Genomic DNA, 26,440 nt, shown 5'->3' with positions numbered 1-26,440 from the left:
TCCCTCCCAATCCCATCTTGTTTCATTTATTCCTTTTTCCTACCCCCCAAACCCCTCATGTTGCCTCTCAACTTCCTCATATCAGGGAGATCATATAATTGCCTTTCTCTGATTGACTTATTTCACTAAGCATAATACCCTGTAGTTCCATCCACATCATCACAAATGGCAAGATTTCATTTCTTTTCATGGCTGCATAGTATTCCATTGTGTATATATACCACTTCTTTATCCATTCATCTGTTAATGGACATCTAGGTTCTTTCCATAGTTTGGATATTGTAGACATTGCTGCTATAAACATTCGGGTACATGTGCCCCTTTGGATCACTGCATTTGTATCTTTAGGGTAAACACCCAGTAGTGCGATTCCTGGGTCATACGGTAGCTCTGTTTTCAACTTTTTGAGGAACCTCCATGCTGTTCTCCAGAGTGGTTGCACCAGCTTGCATTCCTACCAACAGTGTAGGAGGGTTCCCCTTTCTCCGCATCCTCGCCAGCATCTGTCATTTCCTGACTTGTTAATTTTAGCCATTCTGACTGATGTGAGGTGGTATCTCATGGTGGTTTTGATTTGTATTTCCCTGATGCCGAGTGATGTGGAGCACTTTTTCATATGTCTGTTGGCCATCTGGATGTCTTCTTTGCAGAAATGTCTATTCATGTCCTCTGCCCATTTCTTGATTTGGATTATTTGTTCTTTGGTTGTTGAGTTTGGTAAGTTCTTTATAGATTTTGGATACTAGCCCTTTATCTGATATGTCATTTGCAAATATCTTCTCCCATTCTGTCAGTTGTCTTTTGGTTTTGTTAACTGTTTCCTTTGCTGTCAAAAGCTTTTGTTGATGAAGTCCCAATAGTTCATTTTTGCCCTTGCTTCCCTTGCCTTTGGTGATCTTCCTAGGAAGAAGTTGCTGCGGCTGAGGCCGAAGAGGTTGTTGCCTATGTTCTCCTCAAAGATTTTGATGGATTCTTTTCTCACATTGAGGTTCTTCATCATTTTGAGTCTATTTTTGTGTGTGGTGTACGTAAATGGTCCAGTTTCATTTTTCTGCATGTAGCTGTCCAATTTTCCCAACACCATTTGTTGAAGAGACTGTCTTTTTTCCATTGGACATTCTTTCCTGCTTTGCTGTTGTTGACCGTAGAATTGAGGGTCTATTTCTGGGCTCTCTGTTCTGTTACATTGAATTGTGTGTCTGTTTTTGTGCCGGTACCATACTGTTTTGATAATGACAGCTTTGTAATAGAGCTTGAAGTCTGGAATTGTGATGCCACCAACTTTGGCTTTCTTTTTCAATATTCCTCTGGTTATTCAAGGTCCTTTCTGGTTCCATATAAATTTTAGGATTATTTGATACATTTCTTTGAAAAAAATGGATGGGATTTTAATAGGGATTGCGTTAAATGTGGAGATTGTTTTAGGTAGCATAGACATTTTCATTTTCACAGTATTTGTTCTTCCAATCCATGAGCATGGAACATTTTTCTATTTCTTTGTGTCTTCCTCAGTTTCTTTCATGAGTACTTTATAGTTTTCTGAGTATAGGTTCTTGGCTTCTTTGGTTAGGTTTATTCCTAGATATCTTATGGTTTTGGGTGCAATTGTAAATGGGATTGACTCCTTAATTTCTCTTTCTTATGTCTTATTGGTGGTGTACAGAAATGCAACTGATTTCTGTGCATTGATTTCATATCCTGACACTTTACTGAATTCCTGTACAAGTTCTAACAGATTTGGAGTGGAGTCTCTTGGGTTTTCCACATATAATATCGTATCACCTGCAAAGAGTGATAGTTTGACTTCTTCTTTGCCGATTTGCATGCTTTTAATTTTTTTTTTTGTCGTCTGATTGCTAAGGCTAGGACGTCTAGTACTATGCTGAATAGCAGTGGTGATAGTGGATAGCCCTGCTATGTTCCTGACCTTAGTGGAAAAGCTCTCAGTTTTTCACCATTGAGAATGATATTCGCAGTGGGTTTATTCATACATGGCTTTGATGATATGATATTGAGGTATGTACCCTCTATCCCTATACGTTGAAGAGTTTTGATCGGGAAAGGATGCTGTACTTTGTCAGGTGCTTTTTCAGCATCTGTTGAGAGTATCATGTGGTTCTTGTTCTTTCTTTTATTAATGTATTGTATCAGATTGATTTGCGGATGTTGAACCAACCTTGCAGCCCTGGAATAAACCCCACTTGGTCATGGTGAATAATCCTTTTAATGTACTGTTGGATCCTATTGACTAGTGTTTTGATGAGAATTTTCGCATTTGTGTTCATCAAGGATATTGGCCTGTAATTCTTTTTTTTTTTTTAAGATTTTATTTATTTGACAGAAAGAGATCACAAGTAGGCAGAGAGGCAGGCAGAGAGAGAGAGCGGGAAGCAGGCTCCCTGCTGAGCAAGAGAGCCCGATGCGGGACTTGATCTCAGGACCCTGAGATCATGATCTGAGCTAAAGGCAGTGGCTTTCCCACTGAGCCACCCCAGTGCCCTGTAATTCTCTTTTTTGTTGGGATCCTTGTCTGGTTTGGGGATCAAGGTAATGCTGGCCTCATAAATTGAGTTTGGAAGTTTTCCTTCCATTTCTATTTTTTGGAACAATTTCAGGAGAATAGGAAATTAATTCTTCTTTAAATGTTTGGTTGAATTCCCCTAGGAAGCCGCCTGGCCCTGAGCTCTTATTTGTTGGGAGATTTTTGATGATTGCTCCAATCTCCTTACTGGTTATGGGTCTGTTCAGGTTTTATCTTTCTTCCTGGTTCAGTTGTGGTAGTTTATATGTCTCTAGGAATGCACCCATTTCTTCCAGATTGTCAAATTTGCTGGCATATAGTTGGCCTAATTTGTTCTTATAATTGTTTGTATTTCTTTGGTGTTGGTTGTGATCTCTCCTCTTTCATTCATGATTTTATTTATTTGGGTCCTTCCTCTTTTCTTTTTGATAAGTCTGGCCAGGGGTGTATCAGTCTTATTAATTCTTTCAAAGAACCAGTTCCTAGTTTTGTTGATTTGTTCTGTTGTGTTTTTTGGGTTTCTATTTCATTGATTTCTGCTCTGATCTTTATTATTTCTCTTCTCCTGCTGGGTTTAGGCTTTCTTTGTTGTTCTTTCTCCAGCTCCTCTAGGTGTAGGGTTAGGTTGTGTATTTGAGACCTTTCTTGTTTCTTGAGAAAGGCTTGTATCGCTATATACTTTCCTCTCAGGACTGCCTTTGCTGTGTCCCACAGATTTTGAACCATTGTGTTTTCATTATCATTTGTTTCCATGAATTTTTTTAGTTCTTCTTTAATTTCCTGGTTGAGCCATTCATTCTTTAGAAGGATGCTCTTTAGTCTCCATGTATTTGGGTTCTTTCCAAATTTCCTCTTGTGATTAAGTTCTAGCTTCAGAGCATTGTGGTCTGAAAATATGCAGGGAATGATCCCAGTCTTTTGATGCCAGTTGAGACCTGATTTAAGAACCAGGATGTCATCTATTCTGGAGAATGTTCCATGGGCACTAGAGAAGAATGTGTATTCTGTTGCTTTGGGATGAAATGTTCTGAATATATCTGTGATGTCCATCTGGTCCAGTGTGTTATTTAAGGCCTTTATTTCCTTGTTCATCTTTTGCCTGGATGATCTGTCCCTTTCTTTTTTTTTTTTTTTTTTAAAGATTTTATTTATTTATTTGACAGATAGAGATCACAAGCAGGCAGAGAGAGAGAGAGAGGAGGAAACAGGCTTCCCGCTGAGCAGAGAGCCCAATGTGGGGCTCAATCCCAGGACCCTGGGATCATGACCTGAGCCGAAGGCAGCGGCTTAACCCACTGAGCCACCCAGGTGCCCCTGATCTGTCCCTTTCAGTGAGGGGACTGTTAAAGTCCCTTACTATTATTGTATTATTGTTGATGTGTTTCTTTGATTTTTGTTATTAATTGGTTTATATAATTGGCTGCTCCCATGTTAGGGGCATAGATATTTAAAATCATTTAGATCTTCTTGTTGGACAGACCCTTTTGAGTATGACATAGTGTCCTTCCTCATCTCTTATTATAGTCTTTGGCTTAAAATCTAATTGATCTGATATAAGGATTGCCACCCCAGCTTTCTTTTGATGTCCATTAGCATGGTAAATTGTTTTCCACTCCCTCACTTTAAATCTGGAGGTGTCTTTGGGTCTAAAATGAATTTCTTGTAGACAGCATATTGATGGGTTTTGGTGTTTTGCTTGTTTTGTTTGTTTTTTAAAGACTCTATTTACTTGACAGAGAGAGACAGTGAGAGAGGGAACACAAGCAGGGGGAGTGAGAGAGGGAGAAGTAGGCTTCCCCTCAGAGCAGAGAGCCCAATATGGGGCTTGATTCCAGGATCCTGGGATCATGACCTGAGCCGAAGGCAGACGCCCAACAACTGAGCCACCCCGGTACCCCAGGTTTTGTTTTTTGATCCATTCTGATACCCTATGTCTTTTGATTGGGGCATTTAGCCCATTAACATTCAGGGTAACTATTGAGAGATATGAATTTAGTGCCATTGTATTGCCTGTAAAGTGACTGTTACTGTATATTGTCTCTGTACCTTTCTGATCTACTACTTTAAGGCTCTCTCTTTGCTTAGAGGACCCCTTTCAATATTTCCTGTAGAGCTGGTTTGGTGTTTGCAAATTCTTTCAGTTTTTGTTTGTCCTGGAAGCTTTTTATCTCTCCTTCTATTTTCAATGATAGCCTAGCTGGATATAGTATTCTTGGCTGCATGTTTTTCTCGTTTAGTGCTCTGAATATATCATGCCAGCTCTTTATGGCCTGCCAGGTCTCTGTGGGTAAGTCTGCTGCCAATCTAATATTTTTACCATTGTACGTTACAGACTTCTTTTCCTGGGCTGCTTTCAGGATTGTCTCTTTGTCGCTAAGACTTGCAAATTTTACTATTAGATAACAGCGTGTGGACCTATTCTTACTGATTTTGAGGGGGGTTCTCTGTGCCTCCTGGATTTTGATGCTTGTTCCCTTTGCCATATTAGGGAAATTCTCTACAATAATTCTCTCCAATATACCTTTTGCTCCCCTCTCTCTTTCTTCTTCTTCTGGAATCCCTATTATTCAAATGTTTCATCTAATGGTATCACTTATCTCTCGAATTCTCCCCTTGTGCTCTAGTAGTAGTTTGCCTCTTTTTTTTTTTTTAGTATTTTTTTATTTATTACCTGACAGACAGAGATCTCAAGTAGGCAGAGAGGCAGGCAGAGAGAGAGAGGAGGAAGCAGGCTCCCCGAGGAGTAGAGAGCCCGATGTGGGGCTTGATCCCAGGACCCTGGGATCATGACCTGAGCCGAAGGCAGAGGCTTTAACCCACTGAGCCACCCAGGCGCCCCAGTTTGCCTCTCTTTTACTCAGCTTCTTTATTCTCCATCATTTGGTCTTCTGTATCACCAATTTCTCTCTTCTGCCTCATTTATCCTAGTGGTAAGAGCTTCCATTTTTTTTTTATATATATATTTTTTATTTATTTGACAGAGAGAAATCACAACTAGGCAGAGAGGCAGGCAGAGAGAGAGGAGGAAGCAGGCTCCCTGCTGAGCAGAGAGCCCGATATGGGGCTCGATCCCAGGACTCTGGGATCATGACCTGATCTGAAGGCAGAGGCTTTAACCCACTGAGCCACCCAGGCGCCCCAGAGCTTCCATTTTTGATTGTACCTCATTAGTAGCTTTTTTGATTTCAACTTGGTTAGATTTTAGTTCTTTTATTTCTCCAGAAAGGGCTTTTCTTTCTCCAGAGAGGGTTTCTCTAATATCTTCCATGCCTTTTTCAAGCCCAACCAGCACCTTGAGAATCATCATTCTGAGCTCTAGATCTGACATATTACCAATGTCCGTATAGATTAGGCCCCTAGCTGTCGGTACTGCCTCTTGTTCTTTTTTTTTGTGGTGAGTTTTTCTGCCTTGTCATTTTATCCAGATAAGAATATATGAAGGAGCGAATAACATACTAAAAGGGTGGCAAAGACCCCAGGAAAATGTGCTTTGACCAAATCAGAAGAGACCCCAAATCATGGGGGGAAGAAAGGAGGTAAAAAGAAGTTCAGAAAAAAAATTTTTTTTTTTTTAATAAAAAAAATATATAAAAATGAAAATATATATATGAGACTGGTGAATAGAACAGGGTCACCCACTTAATTTTGGGAGTATTTTGGTCTCCTAGAAGAAACTAGGGGGTTGACTCCTTCTTCTAAAGGATGTCAAAGTCGAACACTCAGTCAGGCAACTCTCTTGAGTCAGCAGCTCTGGTGGGTGCACGTTTGGTCAACAAATGAGGGTAATTTTTGTCCAGTATCCACTCAGTTGTTCCACAGAATTAGGCTCATCTCAGATTAGTAATGACTGAATTTACTCACAAAATGACTAAAGTCACTACAATGAATTGTGACTCCCATCATTTTGATCTATTAATTAATGAGGACAAGGAATGTTGTAATTTTTTTTGCTATCATTTGAATGTGAATGTGTGTAACATTTTATCCACTTATTTTATTTTATTTTATTTTATTTTATTTTATTTTATTTGGGGAGCAGTCCTGGGTATCAGTGTTCATATTTTTATATGGCTTGTCCCCAGGTCATCGTTTCTTCTGATGCATGAGATCAGCTTGGCAGACATTTGTCGAGTATGTTTTCTGCACAAAATGCCTGGTGCCAGGCCCTGAGGCAGAGGTGGGAGGCGAATGAGCCTGGACGTCTGCTGTACAGGATACCGTGGTGGTATGGGGAGTGTTTAGTAAGTAACTGGTGATAACATCAGGTAAAATGAAAGATATTCTGTAACAGAGGTAGAAGGCCACATCAGCCGAGCACAGGGTGAGACCTGCCGGGGACGTCTTCTGGATCATCTCCGACAACAGCCGGAGGCCGTGCACAGGGGGGTTTCTGTAAGGCAGTCTGTCTTGGCACCGAGCTCCTACTCCGCATGAGGCCATGAAGAACTAGAGGACCTGTCGCACTTCCTTCAGGTTTAGCTTTACTTGCTCCTGAGTGAGACCCAGGGCCTCCATCGAGAACTCTGCTGTGTGGTGTCGCTTCGAAGCACAGAAGGATCTTGTCCCATTCTCTTGCTGGCAAAATGGCAGGGACGTTGCCACAGACTTCTGATGCTGTGGAGATAGAGGACGGATGCAAGAGAGGTCCTTGAGGTTCTGATGAGAAGTCGTGAAGAGGTTCAAGTAGCCTCCCGGAGCCCAGGGAAGAAGAGGCCCGCCTGGATGAATGAGCGACTGTGGCAGCCCCACTCTGAGCCAGCAGCCACCTCCTCCCTCCCCTGCCCGAGCTGGCAGGGCTGCACCTCGGTAGCTAGGCTGCGGCAGAGGGTTCCCTGAAAAATCTGTGTGGAAAAATCTCTGGCCCTTTTTTTAGTGGATTACGCTGCTTTCTCTTTCCTCCAGTGCCTCATTATTCAAGATTATTCGATGTTCTCCAGCTTTTAAAATAATCATTTTCCGCCTACGCAGTACATCCTGTAGAGACATTGAGTTTCCAGTGGGAACAGAGGGGAACACTTCATTCTAAAAATGAAGAAAATAAGGCTCTTTTTCTTAGGAGTTGGGGGGACAGAGAGTGTTGCAGAACTTACGTAACAATATGAGAATTCACTTGCGGTGCCCAAGCTAAAAAAGGGTAATGAGACTGTGGCATACAGGCTTATTGCTGTCCCCGGACCCTTCCCTGTGGTTTCCAGACCCTCTTCTTCCACCCTCCTTTATGGCGCTGGTACTTTTACTTACACACACGCACACACACACAGATATATTGGTAAATTAAAAATCGTGTTTCTGAAATACATGCATAGGATCTACACAAGAAAACACATGAACACCTGCTTAAGAGATAGAGCATCGTGGGGTTTGTCACCTTTGAAGCTCTTAGGTACTTCTTCCCTAAACTATCCATTTCCCTTCTCCCTTAGAGGCAACCACTATCTTAAATTTTATGATTGTTATTTCTTTTTAATATAGCTTTACCACCCGTATTTGTAGCCCTAAAAAATTGTTCAGTTTGCAAGCTTTAAATTTTACATGAATGGAATCATACTGTAAGGGTTTTTTGGGGGGTGTGTGTGTATGTATGCATGTAGATATAATGTAAATATATGTTATATATATATATATATATATATATATATATCTATATCTATCACATACACACACATTCTGTTCCTAGGATTCATCCGTCTTACTACGTATAGCTCTGGTTTCCTCTTCCCGTGTAGAAGATTCCACCTGGTGACCATTACTGCACATTTGTTCATTCATTGAAGGACATTTGGACTAATAGGGCCTCATCCATGCTCTCTTCATACCCCATCCCAGGATGCTCTTGGCCATGAGAGATTCAAGAGCTTGGAACACTGGTTGGGAAGCTTGGCTGTGGGTATATACTCAGCAGAGCTGCTGCTGGGTCATAATTTGATGAATTGTTTTTCAAAGGGGTTGGATAAATGTAGCCATTGTTGGTCCCTCCAACAGTGTATAGAAGTCACATTTGTTCGCTTCTTCTCCAACATTTGAACTTGTGACTTTATACCAGTTTGGTGTTTGTGAAATGGTAGCTAATGGTGGTTTTATTTGCATCTCTCTGATTACCTTAAATTTATTTCCTCTTCCGTTAAGTGCCTCTTCTAGTTTTTTGCCCATTTTTCTCTTGAGTTCTTGGTCTTTTTGAACTGATTTGAGGAGTTCTTCATATATTCCAGATAATAATCAGCTACATGAAAACATCTTCCCCCAATTTAGGACTTACCCATTTTCTTCTTCTTCTTCTTCTTTTTAAACAAATACTTGTTTCATGAACAGAAATTCTTAGATTTAACATAGGCAGATTTTATGAATTGTTCTTTACAGATTGGCTTTTAAAATATTATTTAGGAAGTGCTTCCTAACTCTGGGATAATTGAAGACATAGTCTTATATTGTCTCCTAAAATGTTCATGCATAAATCCCTAGTCCTCCTGAAATTCATCTTTGGTGCATGGTATTAGATTCGTGGTTTTCATGTGGATATCAGATTATGCCATAATTCATTGTTATTGTCAGCACATTTGGATTTAACAAGTATTATTTGCTCATAGTTCTTTCCCTTCGATTGTTCGTAGTCTGCCTGAAGAATAACCTTTACTAATAAGATCTTGAGTGGCCAGCTGCGTTTTATTTTGTCTAATTCATCCTCATATTGAAAAGTGGTTTTTGCTGGGTTTAAAATTCCAGATTGACAGTTACTTTTTCTTAATGCATCAAAGGTGTTGTTCTGTCATTTTTGCCTTCAGTGTTACTGCTGAAAACCAGCTATCAGTCTTATATTTTATTACTTACTGGGGAATCTCTGTTTTGTCTCTGAGGGCTTTTAAGATCTTTCTTTAGCATCCTGCGTATCTCTGTGTGCCAAGTGTGGGTTTTGTTGGGCTTCCTAGAACTGAGGTTTGGTGTCTTCCATCACTTCTGGAATAGTCTCAGATATTTTTGTCTTTAAAGTCTGTAAATATCATCTCCCCCTGCCCTCTCTCCCTTCTGGAACTTGAGTTACATATTTATTGTCCTCCATGTTGCATAAGTCGCTTCCGTAGTTTTCCTCTCTTTGTCTCTGCGCTGCATTCTGGATTATTTCTTTAGATCTACCTACCAGTTATTATCTTGGCAACTTTGTCTCATCTGTTGTGAAGTTGGTCTTGATTTTTAATTTCAAGTATTACATTTTTCATTTTTAGAAATTTGGTTTCTTTTGGAGATCTTGATCATTTCTGATAGTCTCCTGCTGCTTATTCATTGCTTAATCCCTCTTAAGCATACTGAACATACTTATTTTCCAGTCTCTGAACCTTTGCAGAGGTCGTGTGGTTTCTTCTGGATTCTAATTCTTGGCACATTCTTTGTGTGTTTTGTAATTTTTTGACTGCTGGCTCCTGGTATTTTATCTGTGGGGGATAATTTGAAGCCTGGACTGAAACTGAACTTCTCCACAGGGAATTTGCTATTGATTCTATCAGGGACCTGGAGGAACAGTCAGCCCCGGAATCAGGGTTAAACTAAAATCTCCATACAAGGTTTTAGGCAGCGCTTAGCCGGAATCCTGGCTGCAAAAGCATGTGAGGACCGGCTCGTGTTTGCAGGTTCTCAGGGCTGTGATTTTTTTTTTCCTTACCCCCAACACCTAGGCTGGAGGTGGGTGGGCAGTTCGGCTCCCTTCCCTGGGGATTTCCTCTCTTTTTGCCTGTGGGTACAGCCCCTGGCGTCTCAGCTACACGTCTTGGGGAAGTGGTCTCCTATTAGACTCCCCATTTCAAACCATTCCTACATTTTTGTTTTTCATTCCCCACACCTCAGGGGCTGCAAAAACTAGCGTTCGTGATCACTGAGGTTCCTCTGGGCCTTTGCGTGACGCTGGCTTCAGGGCTCACCGTACTTCTCTAGCTTCCTGCTTTGCCTCAAGGTGTGATCTTTGGGCAAAGTTTTCCTTTACCTTTGGGCAATGTTTTTGTGGCATTTTGAAAGATCAGTTGTAATTTAGTCCTCATTTGTGTGTGTTTTCAGCAGGAGGTACACTACAGGCATCGTGGCTCATCTGTTGTCTCTAGCTCTGGGGTTCGGTGCTTCCGGCTGTGAAGGGGTGTTGGTGGGGTGCTGTTCCTGACCGACTCTTTCTCTTCCAGCACTCCGAGAGATGCTGCAGAACCACTCCTTTGTGGGCTGCGTGAATCCGCAGTGGGCCTTGGCACAGCATCAGACCAAGTTATACCTTCTCAACACCACCAAACTGAGGTAAACTCGTAAGCGCCTGACACAGCAGGGCTGCCCCAACAATGGTCTGGAGGCGCAGGCGCGAAAAGCCAGGGGCAGGTACCTGAGCTGTTTGGAAAGGTCCCAGGCTTTGGAGACAGAGATGGTTTCCAATCCAGGCTCAACCATTTACCATTTGTGTACCATGGGCAAGGTACTTTCCTGAACTGTGTCTCAGATTTCTCATCTGCAAATTTGGAAATCACTGCTTAACTTGCAGGGTTTTGTGAGGTTAAGAAATGACATGAGAAGCCTGATATTTGGCAAGTTCTTGGTCCTCAGTGTGTGTTGACCACTGTGGTGGAACCACGGGTCAAGGGCTTAGTGCCGGTAGAGAATTCTAGCACCTGCTGTGTGCAGCGGGGGTACTGTGAGAAAGAAGACCCGTAGGGAATGTCGCCAAGGCTCACTCTCACCACCACACTAGACAGCGGGGTTGACAAGCCGTGCTATTTGCCCAGTACGTAGCCAGTGACCTATTGATTGTTCCCAGAGACCTTGGTGGATGAGCTCCTAAGGAGTCTAGAAGCTGAATCAGATGCGTTCTCAGTTAGGTACAGATGGGAGGGCGCTGCCGCCCTGCACCTACTAGACGTTGCCTGGCCACTGTGGGGCCCTTTCCCACAAGCCCGTGAGCAAGGCAGCTGCCATTCGTTGCTTGGGGTTACACACGAGATAAGAACGAATTTCCTCCCTTACAAAAAAACTGCCCAGCCCAGAGCTGACTGCTGGCATGCACACCTCTAGATATTCAGAACTCACACCTTTGGGGCCGTTTTGGTGCAGCTCTGTTCAAGATCCTTTGTCTTTGCTTTGAGAATCCTTTGACTTGTGCATGGGGCTGTCTCTTATTAATGTGTTGGGAATTCTGCTGCCCTCGGTCCTTCTTTTCCATCACGTGTAAGTACATTTCCAAGGCTCCAAACACATTGTGTTCAGATTCTTCCATTTTACAAACAGAAAGCCAGGTTAGTGCAAGAATTTCAGCTATTAATAAATGTGAATGGTTTCCCAGTGAGAAGGTAAAAGAAACAGATTGAAGACCAGGTTCAGAGTACAGAATCTGGATTCAACACCTTCCTTTTCCACCTTATTACTCTGACCTGGGACAAGTCAGGTACTCACTGGGTACCTCACTTCCCACCCTCGTAACGCAGGTATAGCAGATGCCTTGTCTGCTTTGACTGATCACGAGAAGTCTTTAAACAGACCTATTGGTTCTGACTGCTTAAGAACTCTGAAGGACCGTTTATTTGAGTTCCGTGTTGGGTAAGGTGGTCAGTGTGCTGGAGGTATCTGGTGCTGCCAGCCAGTGCGTCACCCCACACCAAACACCCGGGTGGTCTGATTTGGCCTTGTGTCCGCTTGCGATTATTTAGCAAGTCTCCTGCCATCCCTGTGCACTCCATACCACTTTTAATAGTGAGTTATTAAAAAAAAAAAAGTGACTTATAGGATTCTTTGTAAGTGGAGAAGTAAGCAAACTAAAGTTTCGTTCATTTCACCTACAGCGTGTTTGGCAGCCTTTACAGCACCAGGGGGTGGGGACAGAGCTTGTGTGACTTAGAGACTTAGCGCTCTCAGCCTCAGGTGGAGGCCCTGCCCGCCAGCCAGAGCCCTGACTGGAGCACACAGCGGAGCGGGTCCTACTCCTTAGAGGAGAAGGACGTCCTGTAGATGGTCAGGAAGGCTCCACAGCGCCTCCCATCCGTGTTGCAGGGGTTCTTTCTCCCGTTTGTCCTTGACTGCTTAGCTGTCAAGCATGGATTCAGCATTTCCTTAAAGTCACTTCATTTTTATTTTCAGTGAAGAACTGTTCTACCAGATACTTATTTATGATTTTGCCAATTTTGGTGTCCTCAGGCTCTCGGTAAGTTTATTTCCTGCTTCTCCCTTCTGAAACTTCAACACCTGGTCATTTCTGAAAATAATAGCTCTACCCCAATATCTGATTTGTAGTATATTGGGTTTTTCTAAATATGCCAAAGATAGTGTCTGTATTGTATGATTTGTATATGGAAGGATCTTTAGTTATAATAGTTTTATACAAAGCTGAAGTTATTTGGTAGACAGCTTAAACAAAGGTTTATTATTATGTTGGTTAATACATACCTACTTAAGAAAACTTATAAAGAGAAAAAAGAGAAATAAACATTTCCTAAAGCCTATGACCCAAATACAACCAACCCCAGCTGACAGAATTAGGTCATTTCTTCCGAGACCTTTTCATTGCTTAATTTTAATTTGGAATTAAAATCAGACTATTTATGTAGTTTCATATCATCATTGTACAGCTGATGTAACTCTACAAAAAAGCCAACTGGTATTTTCATTGGGATTGTCTTGAATCTATAGAACAATTGGGGAGGAAATCTTTTGTTAGATTTATCCCTTAACATCCCACATTTTTGATGCTATTATAAATGGCATTTTAAATAATGTCCAGTTGTTTGTTGCTAGTATATAGAAACGAAGTGTTTCTGTACATTGATCTTGTTCCTTGCAACCTTGCCAAACTCACTTAGTAGTGCTGGTAGTTTTCTTACAGATTTCCGTCAGTTTCTACATGCATGATCACACCCTCTGTGTATAAAGCCAGGTTTATTTTTCCTGTCCAGTCTCTATGGCTTTTCTTTTTCTTGCCTGATTGCACTGGCTAGACACTTAGTGCAATGTTGGATAGAAGTGGTGAGAATGGAAATCCTTCTCTCATTGTTGATCTTATGGGGAAACACGTTTAGTCTTTCCAAAGTATGTTTTTTGCTGTAGGTGAGAGGAGATGTCCTTTATGACGTTGAGGAAGTTTCCTTCTGTTCCTTATTTGCTTACAGTTACTTTTATTCAGGAATGGATACTGAGTTTTTTCAAATGCCTTTTCTGCATCTGTCGAGATAACTGCGTGATATTCTTTTTAAAATTTCTTAATATAATGAATTACATTGATTTTCATTTTAAAATCCAATCTTGCATTCCTGGAATGAACCCTGCTTGTACGTGATGTATTCCTTTTTTTTACGTATTACTGAAATTGATTTGTCAGAATTTTGTTTATAGTTGCTACATATATGTTCATGAATGATACTGGTTTTTATTTTTCTTACAGTCTTTGATTTTGGTATCAGCATTAATGCTGGCTTCATAGAATGAGTTGGGAGCTATCTATCCCCTCCTTTTCCATCATCTGAAAGAGTTTGTATAGAATTGTATAGAATTTATTCTTTAAATGTCTGGTAGAATTCATCAGTGAGTGAAACCATCTGGGCCTGGAGACTTCCTCATGGGAAGGTTTCTAGCTTCAAATTCAGTTTCTTTCATAGATAACTATTCAGGTTATCTTTTTTCTCCTTGACAGAGCTTTGCTTTTGGTTTCTTTCAAGGAATTTGTCCATTGAAGTTTTTTAATTTAGTGGCAGGAAGTTGTTCATAGTATTTTTCATAATTATTTTAACGTCTAGATCCTCTCTCATTCTTAATATTGGCGATGTGTGCACTCCCTTTTTAACCTGATCAGTCTGGTTAGAAGCTTACCAGTTTTTATTGCTCTCAAAGAACTTTTTGTATCATTGATTTTTCTCTTGATTTTCTGTTTTCTAGTCCATTGATATTTACTTCCTTTCTACTTATTTTGGGTTTAATTTGCTCTTCTGTTTCAAATTTCTTAAGATAGAAACTGAAGTTACTGATTTGACGTCATTCTTTTCTAATATAGGTCTTAAGTGCTAATCAACTGCCGGGTCCTTTCATTGACTTCTCTATTATTATGAGAAAATAGGAACAGTGTTCTGTGGATTTATAACATGTATGTTATAATGTAACATACATGTTATATGTTTAACATGTGTGTTGTAACATTATATGTTAAAATGCATGACCATAGTAACATCAGATGGGGAGACATGGAAGAAAATTTAGACATCTTATTTTTAACCATATATTTCAGTCTTCTTCCTAAACAGATGACTTACCTGAGATGTCACTGAACTGGTTCTCCCCTTCCCTTGGTTATTTATCAGAGCACGGGAGAACAGTGCCTCCAGACGGCCTCCCTCTTCCCACCTGTTTGGCAGGCTGGCATATCCTCTCTGCTGAAATGGCCACTAGTGAGGAGAAGGAAGAGGTTTCCTTGTGGATTTTCAGGTGTTTTCTTTGTGGGAGATGGGGAGCGATGTTAGATTTGGGGTTTCTCAGCTGCTGTCATGATCATGGCTTTGTGGTTTTCGCACAGGCACATCTCGTTTTATTCTGTGCTTCATTGTACATCACAGACCTTGCATTTCTACAAATTCAAGGTCTGTGGCAACACTACAGTGAACAAGTCTTTGGCACCATCTTTCTGACCGCATTTACTCACTTCATGTCTCTGTTACATTTTGGTAATTCTGGCAATATTTCAGACTTTTTTTTATTATTATTGTATTTGTGTATATTTATAAACTGTGATCAGTTATAATAATTCACTGGACGCTCAGATGGTTAGCATTTTTTAACAGTAATTTTTTTTCTCCAGAAGCACATATTTTTTTTTCTTCACTTTTTGTATTTAAATTCAATTAATTAACATTAATGTATTGTTTTAGGGGCACAGGTCTGTGAATTATCAGTCTTATTTAACACCCAGTGCTCATTACAACACGTACCCTCCCCAATGTCCATCATCCAGTTACCCCATCTCTCCACCCACCTTCCTCCAGCAACCCTCTGTTTCATGTTTCCTATGTTTGTCTCCCTCTCTGATTTCATCTTGTTCCATTTTTTCCTCTCTTCCCCTTATGATCCTCTGCCTTGATTCTTAAATTCTGTATATCAGTAAGTTCATATAATTGTCTTTCTCTGATTGATTTATTTCACTTAGCATAGTCTAGTTCCATCGATGTTGTTGCAAATGGCAAGATTTCAGGTTTTTTGATGGCTGAGTAATACTCCATTGTATATATATACCACATCTTCTTTAGCCATTCATCTGTCAATGGACATCTGGGCTTTTTCCATAGTTTGGTTATTATGGACCTTGCTGCTATCAATACTGGGGTGCAGGTGCCCCTTTGGACCATTTCATTTGTATCTTTGGGTTAAACACTGAGCAATGAAATTGCTGGATCATAGAGTAGCTCTGTTTTCAACTTTTTGAGGAACCTTCATACTGTTTTCCAGAGTGTCTGCACCAGCTTGCATTCCCACCAACAGTGTAGGAGGATTCCCCTTTCTCCACGTCCTCGCCAGCATCTGTCATTTCCTAACTTGTTAATTTTAGCCATTATGACTGGTGTGAGGTGGTATCTCATTGCGGTTTTGATTTGTATTTCCCTGATGCCGAGTGATGTGGAGCACTTTTTCATGTGTCTGTTGGCCATCTGGATGTCTTCTTTGCAGAAATGTCTGTTCATGTCCTCTGCCCATTTCTTGATTGGATTATTTGTTCTTTGGGTGTTGAGTTTGGTAAGTTCTTTATAGATTTTGGATACTAGCCTTTTATCTGGTACATCGTTTGCAAATATCTTCTCTCATTCTGTCAGTTGTCTTTTGGTTTTGTCTATGGTTTCCTTTGCTGTGCAAAAGCTTTTTATCTTAATGAAGTTCCAATAGTTCATTTTTGCCTTTGTTTCCATTGCCTTTGGAGATGGGTCTAGCAAGTAGTTGCTGTGGCTGAGGTTGAAAAGGTTGCCTGTGTTCTCCTTGAGAATTTTGATGGATTCCTGTCTTACATTTAGGTCTTTCATCCATTTGGGTCTAATTTTGTGTGTGGTGTAAGAAAATGGTCCAAATCATTCTTCTGCATGTGGCTGCCCAATTTTTCCAGCACCATTTATTAAAGAGACTTTTTTTTCCTTGGACATTCTTTCCTGCTTTGTAGATTAGTTGACCATAGAGTTGAGGGTCCATTTCTGGGCACTCTGTTCTGTTCCATTGGTCTATGTGTCTGTTTATATGCCAATACCATACTGTCTTGATGATTGCAGCTGAAAAGTTTTAGTTAAGGTATGTGCATTGTTTTTTTAGATATATTTTGTATTTCATAAATAGGATATATGTGTGTAAACGTAACTTTTATGTGCACTGGGAAACCAGAAAATTCATTTGACTCACTATACAGTGACACTCCTTTACTGTAGCAGTCTGGAACCAAACCAGTACCTTCAAGATGTGCCTGTGGTAGTTTTGTGGGAAGGAATTCAGGCTTCACTTGGAGGCACTGTTAACGTGGTCTCCGTTCTAGGAGCCAGCACCGCTGTTTGACCTGGCCATGCTAGCCTTGGATAGTCCTGAGAGTGGCTGGACGGAAGAAGATGGTCCCAAAGAAGGACTTGCCGAGTACATTGTTGAGTTTCTGAAGAAGAAGGCTGAGATGCTCACAGACTATTTCTCTTTGGAAATCGATGAGGTGTGTAACAGCCATTTGTATTCCTCTGTTGTATTCCTCAGGTAAGAGCCACGTTCTGTAGTTGGTCCTCAGTCAGGGTGAGAAGGCCACCCACCCCTGTGAGAAGCAACACGAGACATCCATTTACATCCTCACCCCCTATTTTCATGTCTAGGTTACACCACCTTTTTCTCATCCAGTCATGCCCATTCCTGTTCCCAGGGTGAAGGACCCCGACAAGAGAGAGCTGAATCCCACAGTCCCTACGGGCCACAGTGAATGAGATGATGCCAGGCCACTTGCTTTGTTTCTTCCTCTTATGCTTAACCTTTGGGGCTTTCCATATCTCTGTATTCTTTAGTTGGTGAGCATATTGAAAAAAGAAGTTGTTCTGCTTCATGTCAGTACAAAAAGCTTTTTAAGTACTTTGCTCCCCCACCCCTGGTGCCCGGCCAAGTCAAGCACCTGGTCGCCCCAAGTGTGGACATGCGGATAAGACCTGGAGGAAGCACTGGGGAAATGGAACTTGATTAAACTGTATGTAACAGTTTATTTCTTGTCTCCTTGTGGCCTTTTCTTCACAACCAGGAAGGGAACCTGACTGGATTACCCCTGCTGATTGACAACTATGTGCCTCCTTTGGAGGGTCTGCCTATCTTCATTCTTCGACTAGCCACAGAGGCAAGTGGTCAAGCTGTTTTTAATATGGGGGTACCTGCATGTGGGCTTGGAGGAGAGGGCATGGGGCCACCCTTTCACTTGGAATGATGGAAAGGGTAAAACAGCTCGACGGCCCCCCTTACCCCACCTACCCCAGCAGTATTCAGCAGTTCCAGTTTACAGATTTAATGCCTAAAATGTTACATGTAAAAAGCTTTAAGTAGTCTGTGACCTTGACTTGGAAATGAAACGTGTTTACTAAAATAAGTATCTATGCTGAGGTATTAAATTCTCTCCTTGGACCAGGTGAACTGGGATGAAGAAAAGGAATGTTTTGAAAGCCTCAGTAAAGAATGTGCTATGTTTTACTCCATTCGGAAGCAGTACATATCTGAGGAGTCGACCCTCTCGGGCCAGCAGGTACTATAGTGACGCACGGTAGCACCCAGGAAGGGGCTGGGCTTTCATACCACGTTTAGGAAATGAAACTTGCTGCCTCTGAATTCCTAGGATTTCACTGCCCATAAGGTTTAAACATAATGGTCAGCTTTTATTCATGAATTCTGCTTCCTTCTGCTGGTTTGGAAGGTCCCTCTAGAATGATCCCAGTACCTGTCAAACGTGAAAGCACAAGCTGTCACAGAGAGCTGGGAGGCCGAGCTGGATGACCCAGGGCTCACTGAGCCCTCGTCTCTTGTCATTAGCCCTCCAGTACACAGCCCCAGTCTCCCCATGCTTGTTTGACTTTGGCTCATTTAATCTGACCACTGCTCTGCCAGGAGAGCAGGGCAAGTACTAAGGTCAGATCCCTAGCTCTTCTTACAGACTAGCTGTACACAGAAAGGGCTTGGGTAACTGCACTTCCTACTGAACATCCTAGTCCATCATAGTCTGGATCAGATGTTACGTTAAATCCTGATACAATCCACGGTACCTCCCGAATGGAAACAGAGTTCCATGGGAGAAAGTTTCGGCCTTCTCTTCCTGTTGTCACCTCTCACGTTTGGGGCTGTAGGATCCCTGAGAGGTTGAGCAGAGAGATGTTTCACCAGCATTAGGAAAACAGCAGATTGTTAAGGAGCAAGACTTCCGGGCCCAGTACAGGTCAGCTGGGAAACCACAAATGCTGGGATGTGAGTGGGCCAAATAGGAAGGCTTGTGACCTCTAACACGACTTTTCCAGGGGGAAGTGTCCGGCTCCTCTGCAAACCCCTGGAAGCGGACTGTGGAACACGTTGTCTATAAAGCCTTCCGCTCACACCTTCTGCCTCCTAGACATTTCACAGAAGATGGAAATATCCTACAGCTTGCTAACCTGCCCGATCTGTACAAAGTCTTCGAGAGGTGCTAACCACGCTCACTTGTGGACTCTGGGCTGTGCGGTTCTTGCATTGTGTCCCAACGAGGGTAGGTCTTACAGTTGACGACTCCCATTTGCCCTCTAACTAGTAGCGCTCTTTCACGCTTGGTGGAGTGACCAGAAATAAATTGTCAAATGTGTCCCAACATGATTGATTTAATTTCACTACACTTGAAAGGTTTTCTAGATCCATTTTCACCTACAGTATACCTGATTGTGTTGAAGAATCCAAAAGTAGTTTGAAAGCCCTCTGGGCATCTGAAAAGAATTCTAAAAAGGCCTTGGAGATTTTATAGATCTTGCTCTGGTTTGAGTCTTTGGTATTCTAATTTTTGATATCAGCAGATATGAATTACATTGGTTCATATGCCTTTGGAAAGAGGTGCCGAACATGTAAGAGACTCTGGTGACACTGAGTATGGAGAAAGCTGAATTGATCATCTGTTACTACGTACCTAACCAAAGCTTATTAATTTGTAATGAAAAAAAACCTGTGAGAAGACAGCAGTCCTTACGGAGTTTGTAACTGGTATGCACCTTTGTGCATATGATCCTTTGTTAATGGATCTGAATCCTACCAGCTTAAGATAAAGTTCTAGTTATTCTTGTCTGAAGGATGACATAAAATTACAAACTTAAGCTGTAGGTGCCATTACAATGAGCTGCCTTAACACTAGCCTGCATTAACAGAAATGTGCAGTGAGCTCGGGGAGGAAGAACACCCACAGTACTGAGGTACAATCCAGATTACGAGACTCAGAGAAGAATGTTCCATGAGAAAAAAAACAGGGAACTCTACCTAATGAAGACATGGAGCCATTCCCTTTGGAAGAGAACAGGACAACAGGAGACAAATTTGTTGTACCACAAAAGGGGCAAGGTCAGGTTCTACCACATAAAACTTCCAAAAAGTCAAAGGGCAGCTCAGTAGTGGGGCTCGGTGAGCCCAGTGGGGCATAGGCTGAGCAGTCCCCAGCCTGACTCCAGGACCTCACTCTCTCTCCCTCACCCCCATCTCCCACATGGGTGATTGCTGCTAGGACTGGAGAGAATTTATCGGAAATCCCCTCCATTCAGGACAGTGGTTTCCATATTTTAAAATTAAAAGGCTCATTGCTCTGAAGAAGGGGGTAATTTGTAGAGATTTTCTTCACATTCGAATTAGCTGTAGCATCTAGTTTCAAGTCAGCTTTATTTATCTCACGTGCCTTTAATTCACTAGACTTCTCCCAGCCTTGGTTCTGAAGATAGAGCCACCATCTCCACAAAACCACCTTGATTCGAGGGCAAAAGCGAATCACAAATCCTGCAGAGTGGCTACACTTGATGATAAAAGCCCCCTGAACTGGGTGCCTTTAAAGATGAAACTGACTGGATTCTTAAAAAGCTGTATCCAGATCGTTCTCCTTGGGGAAGAGACAAAAGCAGAGGGGCAAGATCAGAGGGGTGGCTGTGGCTGCCCTGAGGTGTTTTAAAAGCTCCTCTAACAAAAATGAATGTGTCAGTAGCCAGCTGTGGTCAGCAAGAGGGTGCGTTTTAATAGAGTCTTCAGGCCAACCTCCCGCCTGCCTGGCCCCCCCACCCTGCCGGGCTTGTCTGAGGTTCCATTCCACAAAGCAGCAGCAGATGAGATACTTTACATGAGATACAGCACAGCTGATGTTGAAGACGAAAGGCCCTGCTCTTACTTTAAGAGTGTTAGGCTTTGGACTTGCCCGGCCACATGCAATAAAGCAAGTTTTATATACACTCCCCATATCTTTTTCTAACATTTTCTTATATAAATTTAAATATTTTACAAAAAAAGGCTTTTTCCTCCAAACATAGAAATTTGAGTGAAACATATATTCCCCACCTGTGAACTTGGTTCTTCACTAAAATACAAATGCTATCTGAAATCAAGGGTAAGTGTCTTTTGACTGCTGGAGATGACTGAAGTCTGAATTGCACCGTGGAGAAGGCACTTGTGTTTTCCGAGGTCTCCAGCCGAGTTATCTCATTGGTCACTCACAGAGTCGCTGTCCTTCAGAATCCGTGCCAAGGCCTCCGAGTGCCCAGTCACTGAGGCAGTTGGGGAAAAATGGTGAGTAAACTTGATTCTAAAATTATGGAAATAAAAAATAAAACAGCACGGACCAGTTCTTAGTCTAGAATCAAACTACAAACGAAATCCAAAGTGTTCATTCATGAAGATTCAAACCTGTTTCATTCTCTCATAAATTATAAAATACAAAGGTGGCTATTTTAATGACAAAACTCAAACAGTACTGAAGGGGGTCTGTAGTCAATGGACAAAAAGTCAGTCCCTCTGGGAGGGGCCCCAGGAGCAGCACCCGGGCCGGAAGGTGGCCTCCTACTGCTGGGCCAGAAGTGCTGTCCTGTTGGCCTTCATCTTCTCCAGCCGCTTGGCCAGGTGGCTGTTGGTCATCTCCATCTCCTCAATCTTGTCCAGTGCTGTTCGTAACTGCGGACAGGGAGAGCCGGGTCACTTCACATGGTCACACGTGAACCCCAGTACCACCTGAGCACCCCCCACCCTGCCCCCCCCCCCCCCAGAACAGAAGTGCTGCCAGCTCGGCCTTGCACAGCACCCCGTGGCCTCAGCTCTCCTCTGCCAGCTGGCGGTGCCCAGCAGGGACACTGAGCCTCAATCTCGGGAAGGGCAGACAGCAGGTGGGGAGACAGACCAGCTCTACAACAGAAGGGAGACCTGTCCTTTCTCTTAGTTTCTAATTGACCAAAGCCTAAAAATAAAAGTAAATGGCAGTCACTGCGCAGGTCAAAAACCAACACCGAAGAGGAAGAGCCTCCGTTGCTATTCCCTTAAGACTTGGACCCAAGATTCAGTTCCTCAGGCAGCGAAGGATCTTTTCTTTGAGCGTGCAATAGCAGGTACCTCTCGCTGTAGCTTCCTCTTTTCCGCCTTCAGTTCATCCTCCACCTTCTCGGCATTCTCCGCGGCGGTCTTATACCTCAGCACCTGGCCCTCGAGCCGGCTGATCTGTCAACAAGAGAACACGTGCCTCTGCTAGCGAGCACCGGGAGCCCCTTTCTCGAAGCCACATGGAAACACAGCGTCATTACAAATCCCAAGTCATCCCCTCACGGTGAGTCATAGGGCCTCTCAGAACCCGACAGCTATTTATAGATCAAGAAATGTCCCCGGAGAGGATTACAGCTGGAGAGTCATTACAGAGTCAATTTCCCATGTTAAGTTTATGATGAACATATTATTTAAGTGCCAAATTAACATTGCAGGACAAGATTCACTAAATGGAAAAGCATTTGGACTTTCTGAAATGTGCAACAAGGCATTTTCAAACTACAGTCTTCCTAAAGTCTCTTGAAATAATCTGGAAGAAACAATTATACTACAGTCTCGTGCATTTTTACAACTAACAGAAGGCTGAAATGTCCTGCCAGGTTTTCTCTGCTGGCTTTTCTACTTTGAGAGAGAGCTTTTATAGAGACCCCACTACGAGACAGCCCAAGGAAAGCTGGGTACCCCTGGAATTGGCCACTCGGATGCAGGAAGTTGCAAAGGGAGTATGAATCACTTGGTAGCGTGCTGAACAAGTACTTACACTCTGCTCCAACGTGGTTATATCCTGTTCTGCCTTTGAAAGCTTAAATTTATATTCACTAATTTGTCTATTGGCATCTCCTAGAAGAGAACAGAACAGCGAATCACCTGTAGAGAGCAGCTGTGACCTCAGGCAGTAACAACCTCTGCAGCCCAGGAGGGGACAGTACAGTGGAAGGAGACGAAGTGCAAATGCCCACGGGGCGGCCACAAGCACCTCCGCAGCCTGGGCTCCAGAACGGCTCTCCTGCCAGAAGCTCTAACACCTGATCCCAGCATCCCTTGGACCAGGGAGTTGGAAGAAAATGTGACTCTTTATGCCATGGTAAGGGGAGGCTGACCACTGAGCAGAGCCCTGTCAGTGCATCGGTAGTCCCCGCCAACCTTACGTGCTGCCCTTCCCCCAGGAGCATCCAGTTTCCCTCACCTTCCTGCCTCCCAGGCTCCCTTCTGCTGCCACACCCTCGAGGATCCTTCCTTCCCCACCTCTGACTCATGTCCTCAGCATGCCTCTACTTAGTCTCCTGTAACTTCACCTTCCCTGTCATGTTTTTAAGGGCTTTTCTAACATGATCATGCCTTCTAAACACTACGTGAGGAGAGGGGCCCTGGCTCTGCCATCCTCCGTCCACCTCTGTATCTCGCCAAGGGCTTTGGAAATGTGCTTAATAAACGTTTGCTCAAAGAAACGCTTTTCAGTAACGTTGTGATAATGTGATGGGTAGACTTCTAAATCATTAGTTGTACTTCTGACCTCAGAAGTCATTTAAAATAAGAAGTTTGAAAGTTCACTCCAGCAAACCAAATTTAACGAAAATCACCTGAAATGATTATAGGGTAGGAATCATAAGACCTAGAGAAGATAAACCAAATCTAAGCTATCTAACTTAAGAACCTTTCTGCTTTCCACATCACTGAGGTTGTATGTAACTACTTATATAATCTTCAGGCAAAGGTTCTTCTCACAGGTAGTTACTGTCACCTGAAAAGTAACGGGGTTATAGAACTACAATAACGAAGGCCCCTCCAGCAGTGACAGGCGTGAGGTGCTACTGCTGGGCTCTAAAACAGAAGCTTCAGGATCTGGTTTTAATCCTTCATCCCAACCACGTACTATCACAATGTGCTGCTTCCTTCTCATGGCAGACCTCCCTTTCCTTCCTGTTTTCAAGAGTGTAAGTCCTTCATCTTTGCCATTTCGTGCTTGCCATGAAATTCATCCCACCACACCAAGCTTACATCAACCAGCTTCCTTTGCCGGCCCACTCTATCAGGTCCCACTGAGCCCACCTCGTTCTACAGCTGACTCTGGGTCCTTCCCAGACACCAGCATTCACACGTAAGGCGTGCCCGTTCTCCCTCAGTGCTTTAGGCCAATCTCTTTCAAATCTACTCCCTGCCCTTCTTTAAGACTGTTAGCAGCCACTGTACTGGTCCAGCTGATCCTCACAGTTTCCCAGCTAGTCAGCCTGCCTTTCCTCATGCCCATCTTCATCTATCCTCCAATGCCAAAATATTTCTAGAATATTCAATAAGAAGTGTCACAAGGGTCCCAAGTGACCTCTAATTAAGGACATGATACTAACCTCAAAAGGCAGTATTAACAGTATTAATAAGCTGTAATCCAAGAAACCTTTTCTATTTAGCCTAATGCAAAAATATTTAGAGGAAAAGGCCATGGAATAACCGACATTTTAAAATAAGTTATCAGAAAAGCCACAATTCAAATTGAAAAAGTCTCCCCTCTCCACAAATGATACATTACTGAACTATATGGGAATGGCTGCTGACCTCCCCCCACCATGGAGATTACATTACTGTGGACACAGGAGGCATTTTAAAACAGCATGGGGTCAAAAGTAAAAAGGAGAAAAAACTGCATGAGGTAAACTGAACAGGCTTACTCTGGCCTTGTTTTAAATTCTATTTATAAGGATTCATTTGGTTAATAAGAAAACTTCCAGCAAAGTTCTAAAACTGTTCAACATTAGTATGAGTTAGTTCCAAATATATCCTCCCCCTATCCAAGAGAGATTCCACAAGAAGAATATCATTGGGAAAGGTGCTGTATGGGAGCTGACAGTTGACCCAGGTGTGGAAGAGGACAGCGCCAGGAGGACACTATTTCCAAAATGTTTCTAGAAATCACTGCACAGAGGGGTAAGAGCACTAACCCAGTCCTCTCTTACTCCATTCCCTGAAGTGCAGAGGCTGCTAGAAGGCTCTCCCCAGCCAGACCACTGAGATCAGAACTACACTCTGGACTTGCCGGGGATTAAGCCATCTTTGTAACATGGCTCCCCCAGAGATGCACGTGTGAGACAGGCAGCCTCCTGACAGAGTAGCGCTGGCCTGGCCATGGTACCTACTCTGCATCTCGATGAACTGCAGGTCAGAACCATTGTGCAGCCCCGCCATGTCCGCCGCCGAGCCTTCACTCCGGGAGCACTTCTGCCGCTCCTCCTCCAGCTGCAGCTTCAGCCTTCGGATCTGAAGCGGAAAGAGAGGGCCGTCACAAGATCCAAAGGACACAGTGGGTCCTCGGCCACACAAGTCATCCGCCCAGAACCCGAGTGCCTACCACGGGGCCACGGGGCCAGATGCGCTAGCGACAAACTGGGAACATCAGAAGGAGTGAGCTCTAGGACCAGGTGTCCCAATCAAAACAGCCCTATTTGATGTTTTGTGTAGGCTGGTGGAACAGCAGATCTTTTGAAAAACAGCGTTTTTCACTACTTTTATTCAATTCCGTTTTCAATAAAATTCCACAGGCAGTTAGGTGTTTGTGTTTTGTCTTAAAATTGGGGTAAATATCCTAGGCTAAATATTTAGGAAACTTAAATGTTAAACATTGAATTCAATTAAATATTAAAATTAAATTTAATTAAGATATGAACACTTAAATATTAGATTAAATATTTAGAAAATCTTCCGTATACAGAAACAGTTGGAAACATATTTTTTAGTTTGGCTTCACAGTTGATCTACCTTATTTTACCCAAAATAAAGGATATTTATAGTAGCTTATTCATAATAGCTCCAAACTGGAAATGATCCAAATGTCTATCAACAGGAGGCTGGACAAACTATGGCACATCTACGCAGCAAGAAAGGGGAAAGCTGCCGAAAGGTGCGCTTGCTACCGATAGATGCAACACAGCTGAGTCTCAAAATAAGTGCACTGTGTAGAAGATGCCAGACGTACTATGTAATTCCAATTCTATACACCTCACAAAATGGAAACTAATCCACAGTGACAGAAAGAGATCAGTGGTTGCCTGGACAGCGGGGGAGAGGAAGGCTGAGGAAAGAAGGCTTACCAAGGGACAATGAAACTTTGGAGGGGTTATGAATACTTTCACCATTTTGATTGTGGTCATGTTTCATGAGTATTGTTATGGGCTGACTTGTGTCCTTACAAAATTCATATGTTGAAGTTCTAACTCCCAGTACTTCAGGATGCAAACTCCCTTGTAAATGGAGTCACTGAAGATGCATTTAGTTGAGCTGAGATGAAACTATGCTAGAACAGGGTGGGCCCCTGATCCAGTATGGCTGGTGCCATATCTCTCTAGACAGGCATGTGCGGAGGGACGACGATGTGAAGACAAATGCTAGCCACAAGCCATGGAATGCCACAAACTGCCAGCAAAGTGCCAGGAGCCAGAGAGA

The 26,440-nt window shown here is 42.7% G+C and overlaps 2 protein-coding genes across 12 annotated transcripts in view; one reads left to right on the top strand and one right to left on the bottom strand.

Annotated features, from left to right (window-relative positions):
- MLH1 (mutL homolog 1) overlaps positions 1–21,297 on the top strand; it is a 52,321-nt gene extending 31,024 nt beyond the window's left edge. For both annotated transcript variants that reach the window (XM_046003825.1, XM_046003826.1), the window contains exons 14-19: positions 10,681–10,789; positions 12,614–12,677; positions 17,022–17,186; positions 17,754–17,846; positions 18,132–18,245; positions 19,009–21,297. In XM_046003825.1, coding sequence (XP_045859781.1) covers positions 10,681–10,789; positions 12,614–12,677; positions 17,022–17,186; positions 17,754–17,846; positions 18,132–18,245; positions 19,009–19,176 — 713 coding nt within the window. In that variant the 3' untranslated portion in view covers positions 19,177–21,297. The remainder of the gene's footprint in view (positions 1–10,680; positions 10,790–12,613; positions 12,678–17,021; positions 17,187–17,753; positions 17,847–18,131; positions 18,246–19,008) is intronic.
- LRRFIP2 (LRR binding FLII interacting protein 2) overlaps positions 20,696–26,440 on the bottom strand; it is a 108,925-nt gene continuing 103,180 nt past the window's right edge. For 2 of the 10 annotated variants that reach the window (XM_046003831.1, XM_046003830.1), the window contains exons 13-16: positions 25,138–25,258; positions 22,770–22,849; positions 22,082–22,186; positions 20,706–21,649 (exon numbers count right to left, since the gene is read on the bottom strand). In XM_046003831.1, coding sequence (XP_045859787.1) covers positions 21,539–21,649; positions 22,082–22,186; positions 22,770–22,849; positions 25,138–25,258 — 417 coding nt within the window. In that variant the 3' untranslated portion in view covers positions 20,706–21,538. Of the gene's footprint in view, positions 21,650–22,081; positions 22,187–22,769; positions 22,850–25,137; positions 25,259–26,440 lie in introns of all 10 variants that reach the window. The other 8 variants (XM_046003834.1, XM_046003835.1, XM_046003838.1 and 5 more) reach the window with 7 other exon arrangements.

The sequence above is a fragment of the Meles meles genome, chromosome 4, assembly GCF_922984935.1.
Source record: "Meles meles chromosome 4, mMelMel3.1 paternal haplotype, whole genome shotgun sequence".
Classification (NCBI taxonomy): Eukaryota; Metazoa; Chordata; class Mammalia; order Carnivora; family Mustelidae; genus Meles; species Meles meles.
The sequence above is the reverse complement of the archived record's forward strand: the minus strand, read 5'-3'. Positions and strand labels throughout refer to the sequence as shown.